Source organism: Crocodylus siamensis, chromosome 10 (assembly GCF_052110815.1).
Source record: "Crocodylus siamensis isolate JL-2025a chromosome 10, ASM5211081v1, whole genome shotgun sequence".
NCBI lineage: Eukaryota > Metazoa > Chordata > Crocodylia > Crocodylidae > Crocodylus > Crocodylus siamensis.
Window position 1 is genome coordinate 38,581,749 of NC_143404.1, and position 21,613 is coordinate 38,603,361.

Here is a 21,613-nt window from a genome sequence, read left to right on the forward strand (position 1 = left end):
CCACTGTACTCCTCTTGACTGTCCCTCTGGGCCCTTTGCCTGGCTCTACTTTGGTCCCACTCTATTTTCTGTGCCACCCTTTACTGGGTGCAGAGTGGATAATCTCCCATGACATATTAATATGCTGGACCAGGGACCTGGTTCCCTTTGGCCAAAGCCAAGTTCAGCCTCAGGCAAAAAACCTCCCCAACAATGTATGCATTTAAATGCCTCATCTTACAGTAGCATCTTGGAGTTGCTGTTGGCTCATCCAGTGCCCTGTTTGTGCACTCCCAGGAAGCACACTCACACATCAATTCCTTTATTGTTCTGGTAGCAATCACAGCAACAGCAGCAAATGCTGAACAACCTACAAGAGAAATGTCAACACAGGTCCAGAGTAAATGTAATTTGAATGGCCTCTGCACTGGCTCAGGATCCCATTCTCAGAGAGAATCCCAGCCTCACCCCCACCATGCTGCTGGAAAAGCCCCATAGCTGTAGCTGGACTGCAGCACCCCTACTAGACTAAGCCAGATACCAGGAAGTTGGGCTTCAGGTGCATTCCAGAACTGAATGCTAATCACGGCTGAGTGAACATGCCTGCCATGTCCTGGAATGGGACTCTCTTGGTTGTGCATCTGGCTGGAGAGAGAGGCTGAGAATCAGATAGGGGAATTAAGGATGCTAAGCCATTCCTCCACCACTGCAGATGCTGGGGATGGATAGAGGGATTCTGTTTGTGTCTTCCCAACTCTGGGCCATGCTAGTTAGAGTAACTCTTACTGTGCCTTCAGTTTCCCAGGGTCACTTTAGGACCAGTGGCAGCAAAGGAATGGCCAAAAGCTAGGAGCACCCCATTTGTACCTCCTCCCTGCTTTGCCAAACCCTGAGACTCTTGGGGTGATGTGCTGTCACAGCCACCTCTGTGCCTCCTGGTTTGGGGGTGCTCCACATGGCCATCTCTGCCCAGACAAAGCTTATTCAGTTCTCCCCTCCTCAGCACGAAGTCCATGTCCAGGACAGGTGAGGGCAGTTCTTTCACTCCTTAGCAGAGGACTTGAGTATGGATGGGGGAAAACAGGAGCAGCTGGGGAGTGGTGGAGGAAGGGCAATTCTCTCCCTTCCAAAGCAGGGCTCTGTGCATGTGGCAGTAGCTCAGGGCAGTTCTTTCTGCCCTGGCACAGGGTTGTGTGCATAGCAGGTGCTTGAACAATTTCCTGCTCCACGTACAAGAGAACACTAGGGACAGATCCTGAAGAAAACACTTCTACTAAGAGCACTGAAGACACAACTGCAAGTATGCCTGTGAGCATTGGTAGGCTCTTGTGGATGGAGGGTGATGGGTACCCAGTCCTACCCCAGTGAGAGATGTAAGGGAAAGGGGGGAAAGGACATAGCCATCTCCAGTCCTGCTGGTAGGCACGTGGCAGCAGGAGGCTTGCTCAGGCTTCATCATCACTGATGTGCATCCTCTCCTCAGATAGGTTGCTTTCGTCAATGTTCTCCAGGGAATCGGCATGCTGCAGGGACAGCTCATCCAGACTGACACTGGGCAGTGTGTTTTGCTCTGGGTACACCCAGGGCTTGAAGCTGGGGTTGTGCTTCCGTTTCCACTCTGGGTACTTCAACCCTGCCTTGTAGATCCTTTTCATGGCCTAAAAGGTCAGAGAAGACTTAGTCTGTCACAGACCCTTCTCATTAGCATAGATGGGAGAGATCGGAGAAGCCTAGTGTGTCCCATCTTGTCCAACCCTAACAGGGTCCTGAGAGAAGTTTGCCATACACTTTTCTTTCAAGGGCTTTGTGTAGTTTGTGTACACAGGGCCCCAGTAATGGATCTCCATCACCCCTCAGGGAGATCGGGCTTTCTGGACTAGGCAATGACTTTGATGAGGGTTCTCCTGAGCCTCCCCTGCAATCCCAAGTCTAGGAGAGGCATTAGGGAAAGGGGCACTGGGAGCTCTTTCTCAGCTTTGCGCTGAAACAATGGTTCCCAATCTGTGGTATGTGTACCAGTGGTATGCAGACAACCTGTCAGTGGTACGCATTAACAGATTTATTATAATTACTTTATATATAAAGAAATCTGCTGGTGGTACTTTAGGTTGTATTATTTTAAATTGGTGGTGTGCAATCTGCCAGAGTTTGGGAACCGCTGGCCTAAAACATCCACATTTAGGTGCAGAGTGCTGGCTTCATCTGCTTGAAGATTTCTGGACTGGGGAAACAGATGAGGGATCATATCCTGGGTCCATGTATACTGTGGAATTTTGCTTTTGCTCTCATACTGCTGATCAGATCATCCCAGCTGACTTATGCTCCAACAGAGGGATGAGTAAAGAGACTGAGTCCCTTCCTCCCAGACCAGGGCCAGCTGAACCCACACACCCTCCAGGACAGAGGAAGGGAGAGGGATGGAAGCAAGGTGGAAAGCTCACCAGCCTCTGCTGGCAAGTCCTTCCTAGTGCAGGCCAAAGCTACAGTGAGTGCATCCTGGGGAAAGGGGAGTACTCATCTGGGCATGCATCAGCCATCACCTCAGGGCAATCAGCTGACCATGCCCCTGGCCTTAACTCAGCCTGCACACTGCTTTCAGCCAGACCTGTACCCATGCCTCCCAGTGCTACCCACCTTTATTGTGATAGTTGCTGCCAGGGGTGGATCCAGGATTTGGCAAAGCGGGTACAGGACCAGCCACCCATACTGCAGGGGTGACTGCACTCTGGCACCCAGCCTCCTCATCCCCAACCCACCGGTGTGGGCAGGCTGCAGTGAGGAAGTCTCTGGGAACTTTTTAAAGTTCCAAAGCAGGTAAGCATCTCCACCTTCCCTGCCACGCTCAGAGATACTTCTCCTCCCTTCCCGTTCCATCCCCTCCTCCTCCAGTTGTTGCTGCTTCTTCACTGTCCTGGGGGTGGGAAAATCTTTAGAGCTGCTTCTGCCTGCTTCAGCAGGGCTGCATGGGAGCTGGGCTTAGTTGGGAATAGCAGCAGCTGCAGTGAGAAGGAGTGGGTTCTTTTGCACTGCTCGGTCCCCCCAGGAGCAAGCTGCTGATGCTGTCCCTACCCAAGGCGAGCCCAGCCCCTGTGCAGCCTAGATGGAAAGGGCAGGAGCAGCTCTGAAGATTCCCCAACTCGTGGGACAATGGGCACAGCAGCCACGGCAGTTGCGGAATGGAGGAAGGGGAGAGGAGGAGATGCGCATCTGGGCCTGGAGAGGAAGGAGAGGATTCTTCCCAGAGGCTGCAGCAGCACTGTCCGGTCTGAAAGTGGGGTGCAGCTGTGCCACTGCACACCTTCTGGATCCACGCCTGGGTGCTGTCCACACCCCTACTTACCTTTGGTGCCACAAACTGGGAAACTTTGTTCACCACCCACTTTGGTAATGAGCCTAGAGAGAAAGCAGAAGCACCAGTTACTCACCTGGCCAGTGACAATGCTTTGAAGGAAAGGCAGCCTCCCTTGGGTCATCCAGATTTTCTTCATGGGCATCGGCAGGGGCTGCCTATCTCCTGAGACCCTTGGGTATACCTCCATCTACCAATCCATCAGTACGGGATAGGCGAATATGGACTAGCATAGGGATGGGTAATTATTTGGGCTAGAGGGCTACTTAAGGAGTTTTGGTGAGCTGTTGTGGGCCAGGGGAAGGGATGCAGACCTGGTCCTGCAGGGCAATTAATTCTATCCAGCCCTGTGCCCATGTGCCCTGCACCCACCATCGGGGGTGCCAGATGGAGTGGGTGGGCAGGGTCTCCATGGAGACTGGCTTGAGACCCCCATGAGCAAGGCATGGTCAGTCAGGAAAATGGAATGGGATGGGATGCGGCCGTGGCAGTATCCAAGAGTGGGACAGGCAGGTGGGGAGGTGACAATGTGGGGCTGGGAGTGGATTGTGGCTCTGTTCTGGGCCCCAGCCATGGATCCCAGCCCCCGGCCCCATGCTGTCACTGCCCTGTGAACCTGGCCCCAGTCCCGGCCCTGGCCACCCACCTGCCCATCCTGCTCCCAGATGCCGGGCCCTGCAGCCCCATCCCATCTGCCCAGCTGAGTGCTCCCTGCCTGCGGGGATCACAGGCTGGAATCCATGGAGATCCCACCCACTCCATGCAGTGTCCCTGTGGCAATGGGTGTAGGGTGGATGGGCCAGGGTGCCCAGGCAGTGCACCCTGGAAACTGGTGGCAAATATGCTAGGAGCAGTCACTCACCTCACCACCCCTGCCCTGCTGGGGTCAGCAAGACTGTCCATGCGCACCTATCTTGGGCTGCAACCTATTTCTGGCCTGGGCAGGGCTGAGGAACCCATTGTGGGCCAGATAAAATCCCTTGACAGGCTGTATCCAGCCCATGGGCTGTATTTTGCCCACCCCTGGATTAGCAGATAGTTACAACTCAGGGGGCCCCACTGTCCCAGGCAGTGGAGTCCCATTTCTCCATTCCCTCAGGTGGCTGGTCCCATCACATTAGGTCTCTAAGGTATTGCCAGCACTCCTTTTCTCTCCTAATCTTCCATTGGTGCAAGTTTCCCTTGTGCAGCAATATTAGGAGCTGTTGTATAGACAGGGCACGTAGCCAGAAGCAGCAGATACCCACTGGGTTACTCTACGTAAACCACATGGTTCATGGCCAGCTCCATGGGGCACAATCGAGCTCTAAGGATGGCAGGCAGTTCAAATGTGCCCAGACCTGAGGGCCAGTATCTGCTGAGCTTTCTTGGGCTCTGGACTTGCCAAGCTGGGCCTGCATGTGGCACTTACCTCGGGGGTCCACCTGGGTGAGGTAGTAGAGGATGCAGCTGTTGGCTCCATTTGACTTGATCAGGTAGCCTGTCTGCAGGGACACGGCTCTCACAAAGTCCTTCCGGGGTGGGTACTTCTGTGGAGAGACACCACACACCTCAGAACCTGCCACCAGACAGAGCCCTGGGCCAGCCCCACCATGCCGGCACACATCCGCCCTGTGCTTTGATATGTGCTGTACCCCTTGTGCTTGAAAGGTAGACCTCATAACCTCACATCACCTACCACACACGGGTCATTTCTAGCCAGTGTTGCCCAGCACCCTTCCCAAAGCCAGGAGGCCAGTGCCCCAAATCAGGCCTTGGAAACCTGCTGAGTTTTGGGGGGTGGGGTTTAAGGAAAATTTTTCATATTCCAAGTCAAATCAGCCAAATCAATTCCAAATCTGTGAGTCATTCAAGAGCCACATATGGCCCTGCTACTGGCAAACATCCTCCACCACCACCTGGGGCTTCAGATGATTCCAAATCATTTTGTGGGTATCCTATGTGCAGGACCAAGCCTGGAGGCTTGGGGTTCAGAGGCCCCCGAGTTTCACTCGCCTTCGGCCATACGGCCACAGGAGCAAGCTAGGGAGGAATCTTCTTTTCCATAAAGTGGGCATAAAACCAAGACCTTCCCACTGGAAATGGAAGGGCGAGGTTAACTATACATTACCTCTGCCCAGGTACTTCTTGCCAGAAAAGCAGTTATCCCCAGTGACTAGAAAAACTGCCTTAGTGGTCATAGTGCTTCCCTGAGTGGGAGGCAGGGATGTTCAGTGTGGCTCACCGGATGCTTGACACTGTAGTTGATGATCATGTAGTCATTGCCAAGGGGCAGCCAGGAGCGCAGGGTGACAAAGTCCCTGTTCTTCAGGGGGCTTGGACATTTCCCTGCAATGAAGAGAGGCTGTTACTAACCAGGTCCGCCTGGGATGTCTCACAGAGTTCCTCAAGGGTCATGCTACCCAGGAGACACTAGCTATCACCTCTATACCTTCCCTTAACAATCCCATCCAGGGACCCAGATCTGTGTTCACTGACACAGCTGGGGCCAGGCCATTTGCCTGACAGATAAAGGAGAGGTGGGCATGAGGATGGAGCCTGGGGGAAGGGAGGGATGTTGCAGGTGTCAATGAACTGCTCCCCCCCAGCAGGGGGCTGCTCACAGGAGTAGTATCCCACGTCGGCATTGACTGTCAGGCGCCCAATGTCGTAGGTCTCGATCATGTTGGAGTCCCATTTTTTGCGGTAGTGGATGTCATGCAGCACATCATAAAGCGTTTCTGCAGAAACATCTTTGCAGGAGATCCGCATCTGCAGGGGGAAGGCTGCAAGTCAGACTTCTGAGCTGTAGGAGAGACACACCAAGAAGCACCCCGGATGCCTCCAGGAACTCCTGGAGAGTGTGCTACAGGTGGAAATGCAAGTGGTCTGAGTGTGTGCATGACTGGCAAGTGCAGGTGTCAGGTCTGTGTAACTGCCTTATTATGGATATATATGACTGAGCATGTGCATGTCAAACAGGCTGTTGTGTATCTGTGTCATCGGTATGAGTGACTGTTCATTTGTACTTGCTTCATAGAAGCATATATGCGTGTGTGTGTGTAAGTGTTTGGTAGGTAGAGTAGTAGGGGACAAATGGAGTGTTGGCTTTGTTACATAGCTCCAGTGACATTACTTGGGTCAGGAATCCCAGGGTCACATAGCAGAAGCTGGAATTAAATGTGTATTAAAAATGCCAGCTCCAGCTAAATGTCTATGTTGAGCACAGCCAGAGCAGCACTGCAAAGCACACTCTAGGGAAAGGGCCCCTTGTGAGGACTAGTCTGCCTTTCACTGGACATCTGGCCATTCCGTCTGGACACTGTGGCATCTGTCACAGAGCATCTCTGACCCTCTGTGGCCCTGATCATGTGGCCAGCACTTGTCCTTCAAGCAATTCCTGCTACCATCACCTGCTCAGCTGCTGAAAGGCTGTGTCCCCAGAGCCTGTAATTGCTTTTTGTGATGTGTTTCACTATTGGTGGCTGGGTGGACAAGAGACACGTGTACTGGCAAAACAGTGTGTGAGGGACTGAGTCTTCATGAAGCTCTGCCTTTTACCTGAAGAGTCTGATTTTCTGCTGTTTCCTTGAGTTCTCTGACCTTGTGCTGCTGACCAGCAGGCTGGAGCAGGTGTCCCAGGGTTCCTGAAGATGGATCTTGGTAGCTGGAGTACTTAGGGCACCCCACTACTGGGTCTGAGTTGAAAGAGTCATCCTGTATCTCAGGCAGTACTGGATGTACCAGGCATGGAGGACCTGGTCTCGGGCACCATGGTTCCTGACCCACACAGGAATGCGGTTGCACAGGCATTTTTCAACCCTCTCTGCTACAAGTAGCTGGGAAGGCAGGAAGCTGGTGCAGTTCCAGCTGTGGTGCAGAGAGCTCACAGTGGGAACCGTGGTTCCATTCTGCCCCTTCCCACTGCCTGGGGAGCTGGCCCCTGAGCTAATGTAGGGAGAGGGAATCTGGGGACATGGGCTTACTCTGTCTCAGGAAGGCATGGAAAGTGAGCACCCCCATCAGGTCCTTTATACAACTAGCACGTTGGCTGTGCTGGTGGGGTGTCTCTCTAGGCTGCCTGGGGCTGCCAGACCACTTGCCTGGGAATATCTTGTTCTGCCCCGTGCAAAGGGCTATCTATCACACCTCAGAACAAGGGGCAATGAGTAGGGTGTAAGAGGTAGGGGCACTAAGGATGCAGATGCTGCTGGCACTGGCTCTTTTACGCACCATTTCCCTTTACTTTGCCCACACCAATCAACTATTTGTGTCTGCAAAATGAGCAAGCTGGTTCTCTCATTGTTCTGTCCAAATCACACCCCAGAGCAAGCAGGCTAGGGCAGGGTTGGGTTTCTCTCTCCATGCCACAGACTGTGTTTGTGGTAAGATTAGCTGGACCCTGTGAGATCCTTAGTAACCAAAGCCATTAACCTGGTAACCCAAGCCACAACCTAGTATCAAGTCCTCAAGGAAGAAAGTATATTATTGATGAACTTTTACTCAGCCCCAGCTCCTCTCAGTACTGGCTGGCTGCAGCAAGCTGGCAGGAAGAAGTCATCCATTCCTCATTAGAGGCCTTGCATTTTTGATGAGGTGCTCAGCAGATGCTAAGTAATTAGAGACTGCTCTTTTTATTCTGCATTTTTCCTTTTTATGCTCATTTTCCCTCCCCCTGTTAATCTCTGACAGGCTGTCCCAGATTGCCCCAGCAGCCATGTCAACAACACCAATGTGGCCCTGATTGCTTGAAGATCAGATGCCCAAAGACAACACTAGTGAAATATTATCCTTTTTTCTCTTTCCTTATGCCTTCTGCTCAGACTCTTCCAGGTGATGGGATGACTGTGCAGACTGCTGACTACCCCAGTGGCATGCCATTTACTGTGCACCCCAAAAGCACTGCAGGGTACAGGGTAAAGGCACATCTACAATGGAGGACCTGTCCCCTGATCTCCCTCCTCTGGCGTTTTGGTTGTGGAAGAGGCCAGTGCTAGATGCTCCAGTGGAAATTTCCATAATTCACCTGACCGTCTATGTGACTGAAGAGTATTTGGTCAGCACTACCGGAAAGGGATACATCTACCCCAAAGCAAGAGAGGGAAGGTGGGGCTTCCAGTCCTCAGCTCAGCACCTGTAAGTGTTAGGTAACTGCCTGACTTGAGTTTTGGCCTTAGTAGAGCTCAGATAGGCTCCAGGTATAAAACAAATACCCACCCCCACAAACTAAAAGTGCTTCTAGGACATGGATTAAAGAGCTGGAAACCTGTAAGGGATGTTTGGAGTTTCAGCAGCTCCCACCCATAATACCCCCAACTCCCTGTCCAAGAGAAATGCCTTGGTCTCCAGCTGATAGCCATAAGTCCGTCCATGAAGATCTAACGGTGTGTCCAGTCACCTATGGTAAGTTGCTGCCCAGTCCCCTCCTGTGAATTGCTGCTCTCCAGCAGATCGCCTGAACCCCCAACAGCAAAGTATATCAGCCTCCCTGCTCTTACACGCTGCACAGGAATACCCGCCCCAGCTACCATCTTGCTGAAGCCAGCAACCTCAGGGTATTTTCTGCCTCCTGGTCTGTGCACAGAGTAGGTATCCTACTGGGCCACTCTCACTATTCCCAAATGACTGTAGAATCCATCTGCAGAATTATCCCCATCATTGATGCATGTGGCAGAGTCCCCAGACCCTGAGATGCAATGAGACTACGGTCAGGACAGTGGGGGCTGTTACTGGATCAGAGAAGTGGAGAGCTCTTTACCTTGCCTGAGGAGGTGGCTGAGCAGCAATACAAGTGTCAGGATCCAGGTGTCTGGCGAATCTCCTGGATCTTGGGCTTGGGGGTTTATTAGTTCCATATTCCAGCAACCTGGTGCTACAGTGATGTTTTTTTTTTAAATCAGTGTACATGGATGGCTACATGGGCTCCCTATTCACCACACCCAGAGACTGCAGATCAGGCACGCTCAGTATGCAAGTTTGCAGGACTTTTTCAGTGGCCACTGCATCAACTTCCTCCCGAGCTCTGACAGTCAGTGGCTCTTTCCTCTAAGCGCACCACAGTCTGGAGGCCAAATCAGGCCCTCAGTGTTGCCTGTGGACGCTCCTTCCCTTTGTAGAACATGCACAGATTGGGACTTAGGATCTACTTCTCTAGAGGTTACTGGACTACCAGGCCCCTAGCTCCTCCAGCTACAAAACATCCAGGACCATTGTGATTGGGAGGCAGCAGTCCAAGCAAGTTTTGGGGAGGATTGCAATGAGATGTGAGAGCAGAGAGGTGCTGCCTCAGTCTCATGGAGCCACTGGGGCTGTGGGATGCCCGACTGCCGTGCATCCGGTGTTCTGTGCATCTTCCAGAGCAGCAACAATAGTTATGACTTCACAATCTAGGGTACTTATGTGGCCCCAGTTGCTAGGGTATCTGATGATAACCTCACAGTCTTTAACCATGCTGTGGGAGGGACATGCTTTTAGCTCCTTTGTATATATAGGGATCAAAGTCTGCAGGGTTAAAATGCCTCCTGGGGGACAGGAATCTCTGCATTTGTGCTCCCTTTCTCCCCTGACACAGAGTGAGCAGCAGGATATTAAGGGTTGGGTTTGCATCATTAATAACATTTTGTAAATGTGCTCTGTTCCTGAAGCAAGGATTTCTTAGGGTGATATCTTTAATTGGACAAACTTCATAGTTGGGATAGAGTTAGACAAGCTTTCGAATGCAAGACATTCTTCATCAGGTCTGAGGAATAGTTCCTGAGAGAAAAACCCTTGCTCAGGAACTGCCCAGAGCTGCCAGCTTGTTACCCATCTGTTGTTTTTGTTGCAATGGCTTCAGCATCCTGCCAGGGTCAATCTCATAAGCCAAGCATCTGGCTACCTTGGACCATCCAGTGCCATGCCATGGTGCCAGCTCTGTCCAGGTATCCTCACCACTGGTAGTGTCCTGCCTCAACTGAAAGAGCAGCTGTGCAGCGTACTTCTTAAGGAACTTAAGGATGTTAATAATTTTTATTAAACAGTGAATTACCAGGCTTTGCATGTGAGCTCCTGGGAGCCTCCCCAGAATCCTACCCAACCCCTCACTCACAGGATGGAGCTCAAGCTGCCCAAATGAGCAGGAGCTGAGCAGCTGCAAGCTCCCCAGGGCTCAGGGCCAACACCACCCCCCCAGGAATATTCTGGCCCTCCTAGAGAATGAAGCCTCCCACTAAGAGGCAGCAGTTTCCAGGGACTTCTCCCCCACAGGGTGCGGAACATCAGTGACTGACTCACAGCAGCTCCCCAGGGTCTGCTCTTCATAGGCCTTGACAAAGCACTCTGTTCCTACAGGACAGTAGCTCATTCTTCCTAACACATAATTCATTAATGATTGAGCTTCAGCCTTTGAGAACACAGCCAGTGTTCACTGCAGTTACAGGAGCTGGGAAGAGAGCAGAATGCTGAATCAGGTAAGGGGCTTTGGTTACTGCAATAATGATGGTAAGAGCAAGACTCTACAGTTCTCAGCAGGGCCCCACGACTGCCCCTCATCTCTCCTTGGACAGGCTTTTCACATGCACATGGTTAACAGAGACCTCTGAAATATATCCGCAAGGTCTAGCACTCAGAGCACCCCACATCTGGTTACTCCAGATAATGTAGCACCTCTGGGATTGCTGCTCATGTCCTGGGAAGGAGGCACCAGCCAGCGAGCTCTGCGACATTCACCCAGGCTCATGCCCTGCCTGGCAACTCATGTGACCTGCAGGAGAGCAGAGGCAGTGTGATCTTCTTCTGCCCTGTCCCCATAAATTTGCTCCATGTGTTGCTACAGAAACAGACACCTTTTTCTTTATATCCTGTGCCTCTTCTGTGCTGCTTGGGCTGTGCTTAGACATTGCTTCAGCAATGTACAGTACAGCAGATGTCTCAGTCCTAGAGATCAAGATTTGGCTCTCAAATGCTAAATAATCTGTGCTGTGCTAAGCAAAGCACAGATCAGGCCAGCTAGGTTGTACTGCCCCTGGTTAATTGTTGTTATCCTGCTTTCTGCTACCCACCTCTTGAGTCATGGCTTATCCTCTCCAAGACTCCATCTCTTATGACCCCTTGCTGCAGCCAGCACATGGCACACCTTTAAGTCCTAGGTTCTAATAGTGTTTGGGTGGGGAGCCAGAGGCACTCATGGTGACTGTAGGGTAAAGGGCCAAAGGGGAGCCTGGCTGAAAAGATGAGGCAGCACATTGCATAGGCAGCAGGTGGGAAGCCCTTTTTGCAGACTTACAGCGAGCATAAACGCCAAATGTTCAGGATGGCAAGTGCTTAATTGCATGAGTGTCTCTGCTGTGAAGCAGGCCTGGGCATGGATTAAATTTGTACTGGGTGCAGAAAAGTCAAGTTAACTAATGCACTTTGGAAAACTGGCCTGAAACAAGTACTGTTAGACCCAAGAGCTCTGTATGACCCTGATCTGAACTGATGTTGAGATGGCATGGGGAACCATAGGTCTGCAATGTACATGGGCTGACTCCAGTAGGGGGATGAGCAATCCCAAATCACAGGCCAGCTCTGGCTCAGAGTGCTAGGGAATGAAGAAAACAGCTGCTGTATATCCTTCTCTGGGTAGTATCACACCCAGAGTGCATGTGGCCATGAAGATGGTGTCTGTGTGGAGGGAGCTCTTGGGCTTGTACAGAGAAGGGGAATAGTGTTTGTATGGAGAGGATAGTATATGTGTTGGGAGAGGTGCCTGGTTATACACAATGCAGCCTTGGGTTCATTGTGGAGCAATTTATGGACTGAGTAGCTGCATCACTTAACAAACACTGGGGTTCAATTCCTAGCTTGGCCAGGTCCCCATTTCTCTCTGCTTTGTCTCTGGTTTGTTGGCTCCTTAGAATGGGTGGACATACCCCCAGACCTCCTAGAACTTCCATTTTTGCTCCAAAGCCAGTATTTCTGTTTCCTCTTTTCCAAATGCACCTTTTTCAGCAGTAACTCAACGGGCAAATTCCCAGATAAACATTTCTAGGCCTCCTATTTCTAGGCAGAGGAGGCTGGGGAATGTGGCTCCTACAGGCTTAGGGCCCAGTGTGAATAAACCCCTGTGCATCTGGTTTTAAACTCTGCATCCCTGTGCCAACACCTGGATGTTAGGGAAGATGATGGAGGCAACAGGGGTATGAAGCAGTGCCAGCCGTGCCTGCCAGGGCATGCTCGCAGCAGTCCCCCTGCATATTGTGGGGACATTTTCTCAGAGCTAAAGAGTAGGGCAGTGTGAAATTTTGGCAGCCATTTCATTTCAGAGGTATTTCAGCCTGTTTTGGCACCTGAAACACTGAATCCGAAACTAAACAGAAGGCTCCAAAACATCTCCGAAACGAAACAAAACCATCCAAAACATTTTGGAAATGTTTCGGAGGTGCCCGGGCATAGTTTGGCACAGCCCCACAGCCCTCCCTCCTTTTAAAGTTCTGGGGCTTGGCAGGGAGTGGGGCCAGGCAGGGCAGCCATGGGGGCACCCCCATGCAGTGTGGGGTGGTGGGAATCATCCCCCTCCCAGCCTGGCACCTGTGCGGCAGCTGCCCCATGGCGCAGGTGCAGTGTGGCTCAGCCAGGTGCTGTGGGGTTGTCTGGGTGCTGGGGCCGCTGGGGCTGAGCAGTGCCAGGCTACAGCTGACTGCTTAAGCCACCCCAGAACCCAGACAGCACACAGCGCCCTACCAAGCCAGGCTGCACCCATGCGATGTGACAGTTGCTGCGTGGGTGCCAAGTGGGGGGGGAGGGGGAGATTCCTGCTGCTTCCCACTGCCCCACACTGCACAGGGGGGGCTCTACTATGACCCCCCAAAAGTCCCAATTGCTGCTGCTGCTGCTGCAGCTAAAGAGTGCAGGGCTTCTTTTTGTTTTTAAAGTGCCAGGAGGCTGGGGATGGGGCCAGGCAGGGCAGCCATGGGGGCTTCTCCTGCACCTACCCCTGCTGGGGCAGAGGCAGGCACAGCTGGAGGAGCTGAGAAAGAACCTGCAGCTGCACAGCTGTGCCTGCCTCTCCCCGGCTGATCCAAATCTCCCATTCAGCGCCGAAACAGATTCGACTGAATCAAAATGGAACGGTGATCCGAAACACCAAAACAAATCACTGTCCTCCAAAACAGCCGAATCTGAACCTGAAATAAAACATAGCTGTTTCACATAGCCCTACTAAATAGCCCTGAAGAAAGATCCATGCTCTAGTATAACCTGGATACAGGCAACCCCCGGCTCAACACTGTTTTGCTTAGTGCTATTTCGCTATAACCCTCATGTTAAATTGGTACCTGATTTCATTTCACACTTAGCAAGTTTTGTTATAATGCTCGCAGTCACCATCTTGGGTCATTCAAAACACTTGCAGTCACCATCTTGGGTCATCAGACACTTTTGGTTTCACTTAATGCTGGTTTTGCTTAACACTGGGTTTTTCAGGAACCAATTAAGAGCGCTAAGTGGGGGGTGCCTCTAGTTACAAGCCACACCTCACCCAAGTACCTGGTGTTTGTAGAGGCTTGGAGATACCTGCCCATTTTTACACTCCTGATGTGGCCCTAGAGCTGGAAATTGAGGCATGGGAGCCTTGGGCTCAGACCCAGGATGCAGTATAGATGGTCTCAGGCCCATGGGATAGGATCCTTTGTTATTCTAATAGAGAGAAAATTTTAACCCTATAATTACCTGCTACTCTTTGCACTACACAGATATCACAGCCCTGGGAAACACAGAGGGGAAAAGTGATGAGGCAGCCAAATCCACTAAGGTTTTTCATTCCAAATTAGAGAAAGGAGAAAGGTAACCAAACAGCAGATACCTGGAGTTCAACCAGGCTTTCTGTCTGAACAAGCCATAGTGCTGGTGGGGGAGGTGGGAGGAGGAGGTAAAGCCACAGGTGTAGGCATTCGCACCAGCTTTAAAACTACATTACAGGTGTCAGCATAGATGAGCTGAGTCCTGTTTGCAATGCAGCTGTTATGTTTCACTCCTGTGGGCTCATTAAGGGGCCAAATTTCCAGCCCTACTGGCAAGTAGAATTTGCTCACCTGAGTCAAGTTAAATTTCTACCAAACCAAAGAGCCCGTAGGACTAGCATAATGCATACCCGTCCCCATTGCCAGTAGCACACAAGGGAACAATGTAGCTAGCATCCCATCTGGCCACCTTTGACTCTCCTCAATGTCCAGTTACCCTAAGATGTCTTAACTGTTTATTCACCAGAGCCTGGCACTCCTTCATGTAGCACCTTGGAAATCAGTAGGACCTTGAGTGGAAGAAGACCTATATTTGCTTATTGGTACTTGTACAGATTGGTATTACTGATTGGGCACAGGCTACCATGTCTCTAGTTCTAACATGGGATCAGGTGTGTCCAGAACAACAAAAGCTCAAACTACCTGTGATTAGAAAGTGGGATCAAACTACTTTCTTAGTACAGCCCCTCTGCCAGGCTCCTTTGGGGATTCTGAGGTTTCATAACAGAAGCAGCTCTGGTAGAGCAAGTGATCATGGGGCTTCCCCTTCTCTGTGTCCAGAACACAAACAGAGAGCACAGTCGTGTGTGTGTATATGTGTTTGCAGAAACAAATAGTACATAAAATCATAGAAAGTGAGTACTGAGCCGGCATAGTGAAACAATTCAAGGAAGATTTGTACACAAGAAACACCGGAAGAGACTGGAATGAGGTGGTGAAGTCCAGGATTTGGGGTTGCCATGTGTACACAAGACTTCTCTGTAGGGAGAAGCTGGAGCCCCCCCTGGCTGAACATCTGAGAGTGGGTGACCCATTCTGCCCCCTGCAACTAGGCTGAAACTCCTGTTTTATGCAGACATGGATGGGAGGCAAGTGGCTGGAAGTCTGCAGCAGGCAGCATTTGACACACAGACCTCACCCCAGAGTGATAAGCAAAAATCAGGCCTTGAAAACAAAGGGAATAAAGCATAAGAGCGAGCATGTGCAGGTCCCTCAGGCTGGACACAGACTCACTCCCCTGTCACTGTGCTCTGGCAGGATCTGCCCCAGGGTCTTACCTTGATCTTCTGCACCGTCCTGCTCTCCTGCTGTCCATGACTCCAAACTGTCACGCTGCCTCTGTTGTACTGGCAGTGCCAGCCCTCAGATTTCTCACACTGGTCCCTGAATGAGCTGAAGTCAGAGTCATCCGGGATATATACTATCTCCCCTCCTCTGGACATGGAGATGACCTTTGTGGGACCTTCAGTGACAAGGCCAGCAGGTACCAGCCACCAGAGTGGAGAAGGGGTTCTGCAGCACCAGTCAAAGGAAGGATCTATCTGCTTGGTCACTTTGGAAACTTCGGACTGCTCTCTTGGCTCTGCCCAGCTTTGCCCTTGAGCTGGCTGCTCTCTGGTGCTGTGTCCCTGACCTAGTTCACACTGTCCCCCTCATTCCCAGAGCTCTAAAGCCATTCCTCCCCTCTCCTTTTGGTAGGTGCTGTCCACGGATCCCTTTTTTCCACGCCCAGGAGACCCTACTCAGGCAGCTTTTGGGTTTGGAGAGCTGCTGCTGCTCTGACTCTGCCTTCAATAGCCTGCAGTGTGCCGAGTAATTATCAGGAAGGCTCCTTCTCTGCAGTTGTTAATGCAGCTGCTGGGAGCTCAGATGTCTTATCAGCTCTGCCTACCAGGATCACATTCCCTGGCCAGCAGGATCTCTGCTCCTCTATTATTTAGCAGGTAACATTGCACAGTGTCTCAGCTTTCTGGCCAAGTTGCCTCTCCAACCACCGGCCCCTGCCTCTCCTGTGTCTGTGTGCTCCCCTCACTCCCTGGCTTCTGTCTGGCAATCTCTGTGTTTGACTTTGCAGCACTGAGTTACAGAGTCAGCTGATCACTTGCCAAGAGCAGCCGCCAGGATACCTAATAGAATGGGCCTCTGTTGCTGCAGGACCCAAGCCACTGATATCAAAGTGGTGCCTGGTGTGCCTCAGCACACTGCAGGATCACATCTGTCCAGGGATAGTTGGCAGGGTCAGGCAATGGGGTCAAGGCCCAGGCTTTCTGCTACCAGGATGGTGCTCTGTGAGAGTTCTTCAGGGTGTCAGGAGGAGCGGCTGGAACTGCAGCCAGGAAGCACTAGGGCACCCTGCCCAGGCTGTGGGTCCAAACATCCTGCCCAAGTCTGGGGGTGCTATATGTCAGAACATCTCCTGAGAGGTTGGGGCTTCAGGGCCACAGCACAAGGACCAGCGTCTCCTCAGCTCTCCTAAGTGTAGTACAGGGATTAGATGTGACCAGCATTAACCCTAAACTCAGACAAAACTCAATAAGAGGAGCCCCCTGAACTTGACAAGAGCCTGGTGGCAGCACTTCCAAACTGTCCTCCAAGCAGGTAATGTTCTGAAGAAAACTGAAAGTGCCTGGGGTACTGGGCCCCACAACACATTTGGGGAGCATGAAGCCATGACATCTACCACAAATGCTTTTATTAGGGAAAAAGTTCAGTTGCCAAAGGAGCATTGTCTAATGAGGCTCCTGCTGCCAGGGACACAATCATGCACTGGGTGACAGAGCTGAGTCCTGAGAGTCTGAACCATTAATACAAAGACTAATCAGAGAATTATTTGTGGTCCAAAAGATACAGCTTATTTCTCACATCTAGTGTGGCCTGCTTCTGAGTTAATTTTTGCAGGAAAGGATGGCTCAAAAATGAGTCCTGGCTCTGATCCCTCCAAGCCCTATGCTGTATTCAGACTCTCCAAGCTTTCCCTTGGAAGTGAACTCTTCAGAGATGGACCTCACCATGTAGTAAAATAAACTCTAAGTGCTTAGTCCTGTTCCAGTGCTTTTTCTGGCCTCATGAAGCTTCATCAGCCTCATCAGCCTAAGGACTAGCCAAAATTCCCTGTCTGGAGCTGTCCTGGTTAAGCTCTCCCTTCAGGACACTCAGCAGGTTGCTGTGCTTGGCCCCCATGTTCATCTGGCCTCACTGGCACCCTTCTTGGGGTACACACACTCTCAGCCTAGACTTTCAGCCCACCTGCCCAAAGCAGACAATATCAGCACTCCCCTCCACTATGCTTCCTCACTAGTGCAGCATGTCCTTCCATGGTGCTTTGACCATATTAATACAGTTTACTCCTTCACTGACATGCAGTAATTGAACTTAACAGACACACACTTTGCTGTAGGATTTCTAAGATCAATCATCATTTACTTTGAACAGCACTAGAGAGCTAAAGATCTGGGTAAAACAATAAGCAGTTGTGCGAAATTTCCAGCCCCACAGCTTTACCACTCCTGAGTACTCTTCAGTATTGTGGTCAGTGTCCTAAAATGTCAGAGCTGTAGGGCCCCTCTCTGGGATTTCACTCTTCCAGCACAGGTTTCTTTTCCAAAACCTGCTATGTCCTTTCCAAGCCCTGCAGTCAGTGTCCTTCATCTCCAGCTAATCAGAGAGTTAGAAAGGTCCCTTCTCCCTCGAACTGTCTGCCCCTTTTCTTATCAATTGAACTTCTCAGCTCTGTGTTTTTGAATACTTGCACTTATACCTCATTTTCCCCTGTGGAGATCCACTTCCCCCTTAATCCCCTATCTGAAACCTGCCTGGAAATACAGATAAATTCAGGTCCCCTCCTTGGTAGCATACCCATTGTCCTGCCAGAGAAAAGCTTCCTGTTAATAGTTTCTTCTGCTTATTGTGTACCTTACTTTAGATCAGTAGTGCAACCAGGGCAGGGAAGCTGCCCCTGGCACCAACTTGATGCAGGGGATGGGGCAGAAAATACCAGCTGCTGCCTTGCCACACATTGGCAGTATGGTGCAACTAGAAATCATGACTGCCCCCATGTATCCAGCTACCCCAAGTGCCCATACTTTGTTAAGCCTCTGCTCCAGACAGGGTGTGTGATATATTACAAGATCCTTATCAGCCCCTGGCTGATTTGGTGAGGGTCAGAGTTAAATATACCATTTATACAGTCAACCCAAATCCATGTGTAACAACCGTCAGGGAATGTGCTGCTTGGGACAGGGGCTGTGGGAGGGGCGATTTGAAGGGTGACACCAGTAAGCTTCCAGGAAGCACCATGTGCTCAGACAGAGATCAATAGTTCTGAGCGCAAGTAGACAACATAGCTACAAGCAGTACTTTTAATAAAGATCCAATTACTACAGTCCAAATAGTGTCTCTTTATTACTGTACAGAGCTCTGTGCATGAAACATGGTGACAGTAGTTGAGAACCACAGCAGAGATTGTGTGATTTAAAGCATCAGCTACATAGCAAAGACAGCAAGCAGCATTGGAGGGATTACCAAAGAACCTGGCCCTGTGTGGAAGCAGTGGAAAGAAGAAATGACTTTACATACACAGTTGACCATAGCAGACAAGGATGAAAAAATTAAGGTAAAAACTTTTCCATTACTTTTTCTATTACCTCACTGGGATAAAGGGCAAAGAAGTGAGTGCAACTTCTCTGAAAGGCTCAGTTACATCAGAGCAGCTCATGAAGGTTTTGAAAAATACTGACCCCAGAAAAAATGACACTGTGGACAGATAGAACTTTTTTTACCCAGAATCAGGATCTAAAAAAAGAAATAGATAGTTGTTACAGAGATGAAAACATTGTCATCAACACATACCTTTGAGAACATAACATACTCCCTTATTAGAAATAGAATTATTTGTGAGACATCTGATCTAAAGTAAGGAAAGGATTATTGAGAGAGGTTGATCCGATTTTGGACTAGTACCTCCAAATATCAAGAACAGCTGAATTATCTAACAAAAGGATCAAAAGCATAGATGATGCAGAACATGTACACAATTTGAAGGAACATAGGAGCCTGAATAAAAATAGAGCAACTGAGAATGAAGCCCCCTAGATGCGGAAGGCAGCATGCAAGGAGAAATAAATGTCCAACTTATGGGAAAAGATACCAGGGCTGTGGGAAACAGAACCTTTTTGTGTCCCAGCACTGAAACAATAACAGGAGAAATAAAGCAACAGTACATGTAATAGGGTAGGAGGCTGACATTTTTGATAAGGAAGATGAGAGCTTTTCAGTGATTTTAGTAGATCCAAATACTCTGAAATGTATAAGCAGTGCACTATAGAAGAAAGGTGTTATGCAGCTGTATGTCATATTTGCAACTATGTTGATGGATGAGTGATCAGTCAGATTCCAGCTTGGTTGAGGAGCCAGCTGCAATGTAATTAATTAAAAACTGTTCATCAGTAATATTAGAGGAATATGAGTGGGCATTGGTGATGTACAAAAACCAGCTGTACAGCCAGTAGGTAAATACAGGCTATCAATAAAAAAATCCATGGAATAGAAAATAATATGGCATGGAATTCATAGCAGTCAACACTGAAGAGTGCCACTCCCTGTTACACAGCTGACCAATAGACGTCATGGATCTGATCTTAATCCAACACTATCATATCCTCCACATGAGACAGGAGGAACGAGTCACAGCATGGTCCTTCTTAGATATTTTAACAGAGTACAAAGGTGTATCTGAGGAAGATGGGCACCTAGAGGGCAAACTGAAGTTAAAAACAGACTCACAAGTACAGCCTGTACGATGACTGAATCACAGAGTACCACTAGCCCTGGTGGAGTCACTCAAAGAGAAATTAACAAGCCTAACAGGAAGTGATATTATTAAACCAGTGGAAATTAGTGCTAAATGGATCAACAGCCTAGTAGTGGTAAGAAAACCATTTCACAAACTGAGGATCTGTATAGATCTCAAACTTCTTGACAAGGCTTTGGAAAGAAGTCATTATCCATTGTCCACTATTGAGGACATACTACTGGAACTAAGGCATGGGAGTCAAAATCATTCAGCCCCTTGGGCCAGATGAGGAGTGCAGGGCTCATTTGCAGATCATCTTGGGACCCAGACTGGCCTTAGGCACTGGAGCCAGCACACAGGGCTGGTCCCGTGTGGGGATCTCATGCAGTACATTTACTGGACTAGCCCTGCCCAGCTTGGGACTCACGTGCAGAGCCAACACAGGGTGCAGACTGCATGAGGTACACATGCCAGATTGGTCCTGAGTGCTGGCTTTAGTGTGTGGGGCCAGTTTGTGGACTTGATTTAATTCAGGGTGCAGGACAGGTCCAGTGCTACACTGCATGCAGCTCATGCCCCTGACCAGTTCCCTGTCCTACATGCAGTGTATGATCCTGATCCAGCTCCATGCACCACATGCAGAATATGCCTGTCCTGGTCTGGAGCTTGTGCTGCATGTGGCACCTGGGCCAGCACAGGGTGCATACTGCACCCAATAGCTACACCAGACTGGCATTGACTGCTGGTTTAGGTGACCAGGGGCAGTCTGCGGACTTCATCTGGATTGGGCCTCAAGCCAGTGCACAGGACTGGTCCAGCATGAGTACCACATGCATGGTATACCCTGGCCTGGCCCTCTGTGTTGCATGTAGTGCCTGCGGCTCTGGGTCCATCCTCAGACACCATAGTCAGTATGTGCCCGACTGGTTCTGTGCACTGTGTGCTGTGTGCAGGGCCAGGGCTGTTGCATACTGCATATAATACACGGGGTTGGTCTGAGATCCATATCTGGCATGTGCGCTGTATCTTTGACATGCCTGATCTAAGACAAAAGTGTTCCCAGTTTGTGATGTAAAAAGTAAATTCTGGCAGATTGAGTTACATGAGCCTTCAAGCCATCTGACAACATTTGCAATGGCTTTGACGCATACCACTGGATATGAATGTCCATGGGAATCAATCTTGCCTCAGAGATGCTTCAGTGCAAACTGATACAGGCATTAGAGGGACTTTCAGGAAAGATTGTAGCAGATGACATCCTTATTTTGGAGGATGAATAGCAAAGAGAAGGCAGACCAGGACTATGATGCTAAGCTGCAATGGCTTGTAAACAGGTATAGTGAGCAGAATATTAGGTTGAATTCACATAAGCTGCAAGTGAGGAGACCTGAGGTTCCCTACACTGGACTCCATCCGATCTCACCAGGACCTGGCTTGACCCTGAGCAATTTAAAACTATTTGAAAACCAATCATTTGAAAACGAAATGACCAGACCAAAAGATATGAAGGGAGTCCAGTGATTTATAGGCCGAGATAATTATCTTTCAAAATTATGTGCACAACTTTTAAAGGCTTGCAAACCTTTGGGATTGCTAATGCATAAGGAGGCAGCCTGGCACTGGGCAGAAGCCCAGGAGTAGGCATTTGAAAGAATAAAGGAACTCATAAGCAAGGTTCCAGTCTTGAAGTATTGAACCCAATGAAGCAACTAAAAATACAATGTAACACCTCAGAATGTGGCCAAGGAGTATCAG

At 50.1% G+C, this 21,613-nt stretch overlaps 1 protein-coding gene across 1 annotated transcript; it reads right to left on the reverse strand.

Moving 5' to 3' along the window:
- Positions 1 to 367: 367 nt before the first annotated feature.
- On the reverse strand, positions 368 to 16,055 carry LOC149856482 (START domain-containing protein 10-like). The gene is made up of 6 exons (XM_090064744.1): positions 15,345 to 16,055; positions 5,932 to 6,079; positions 5,553 to 5,656; positions 4,740 to 4,857; positions 3,320 to 3,372; positions 368 to 1,637 (listed from the first exon to the last, which is right to left on the reverse strand). The coding sequence occupies exons 1-6, from the start codon at positions 15,507 to 15,509 to the stop codon at positions 1,425 to 1,427; spliced, it is 801 nt and encodes a 266-aa protein (XP_089920870.1). The 5' UTR covers positions 15,510 to 16,055; the 3' UTR covers positions 368 to 1,424.
- Positions 16,056 to 21,613: the final 5,558 nt, after the last annotated feature.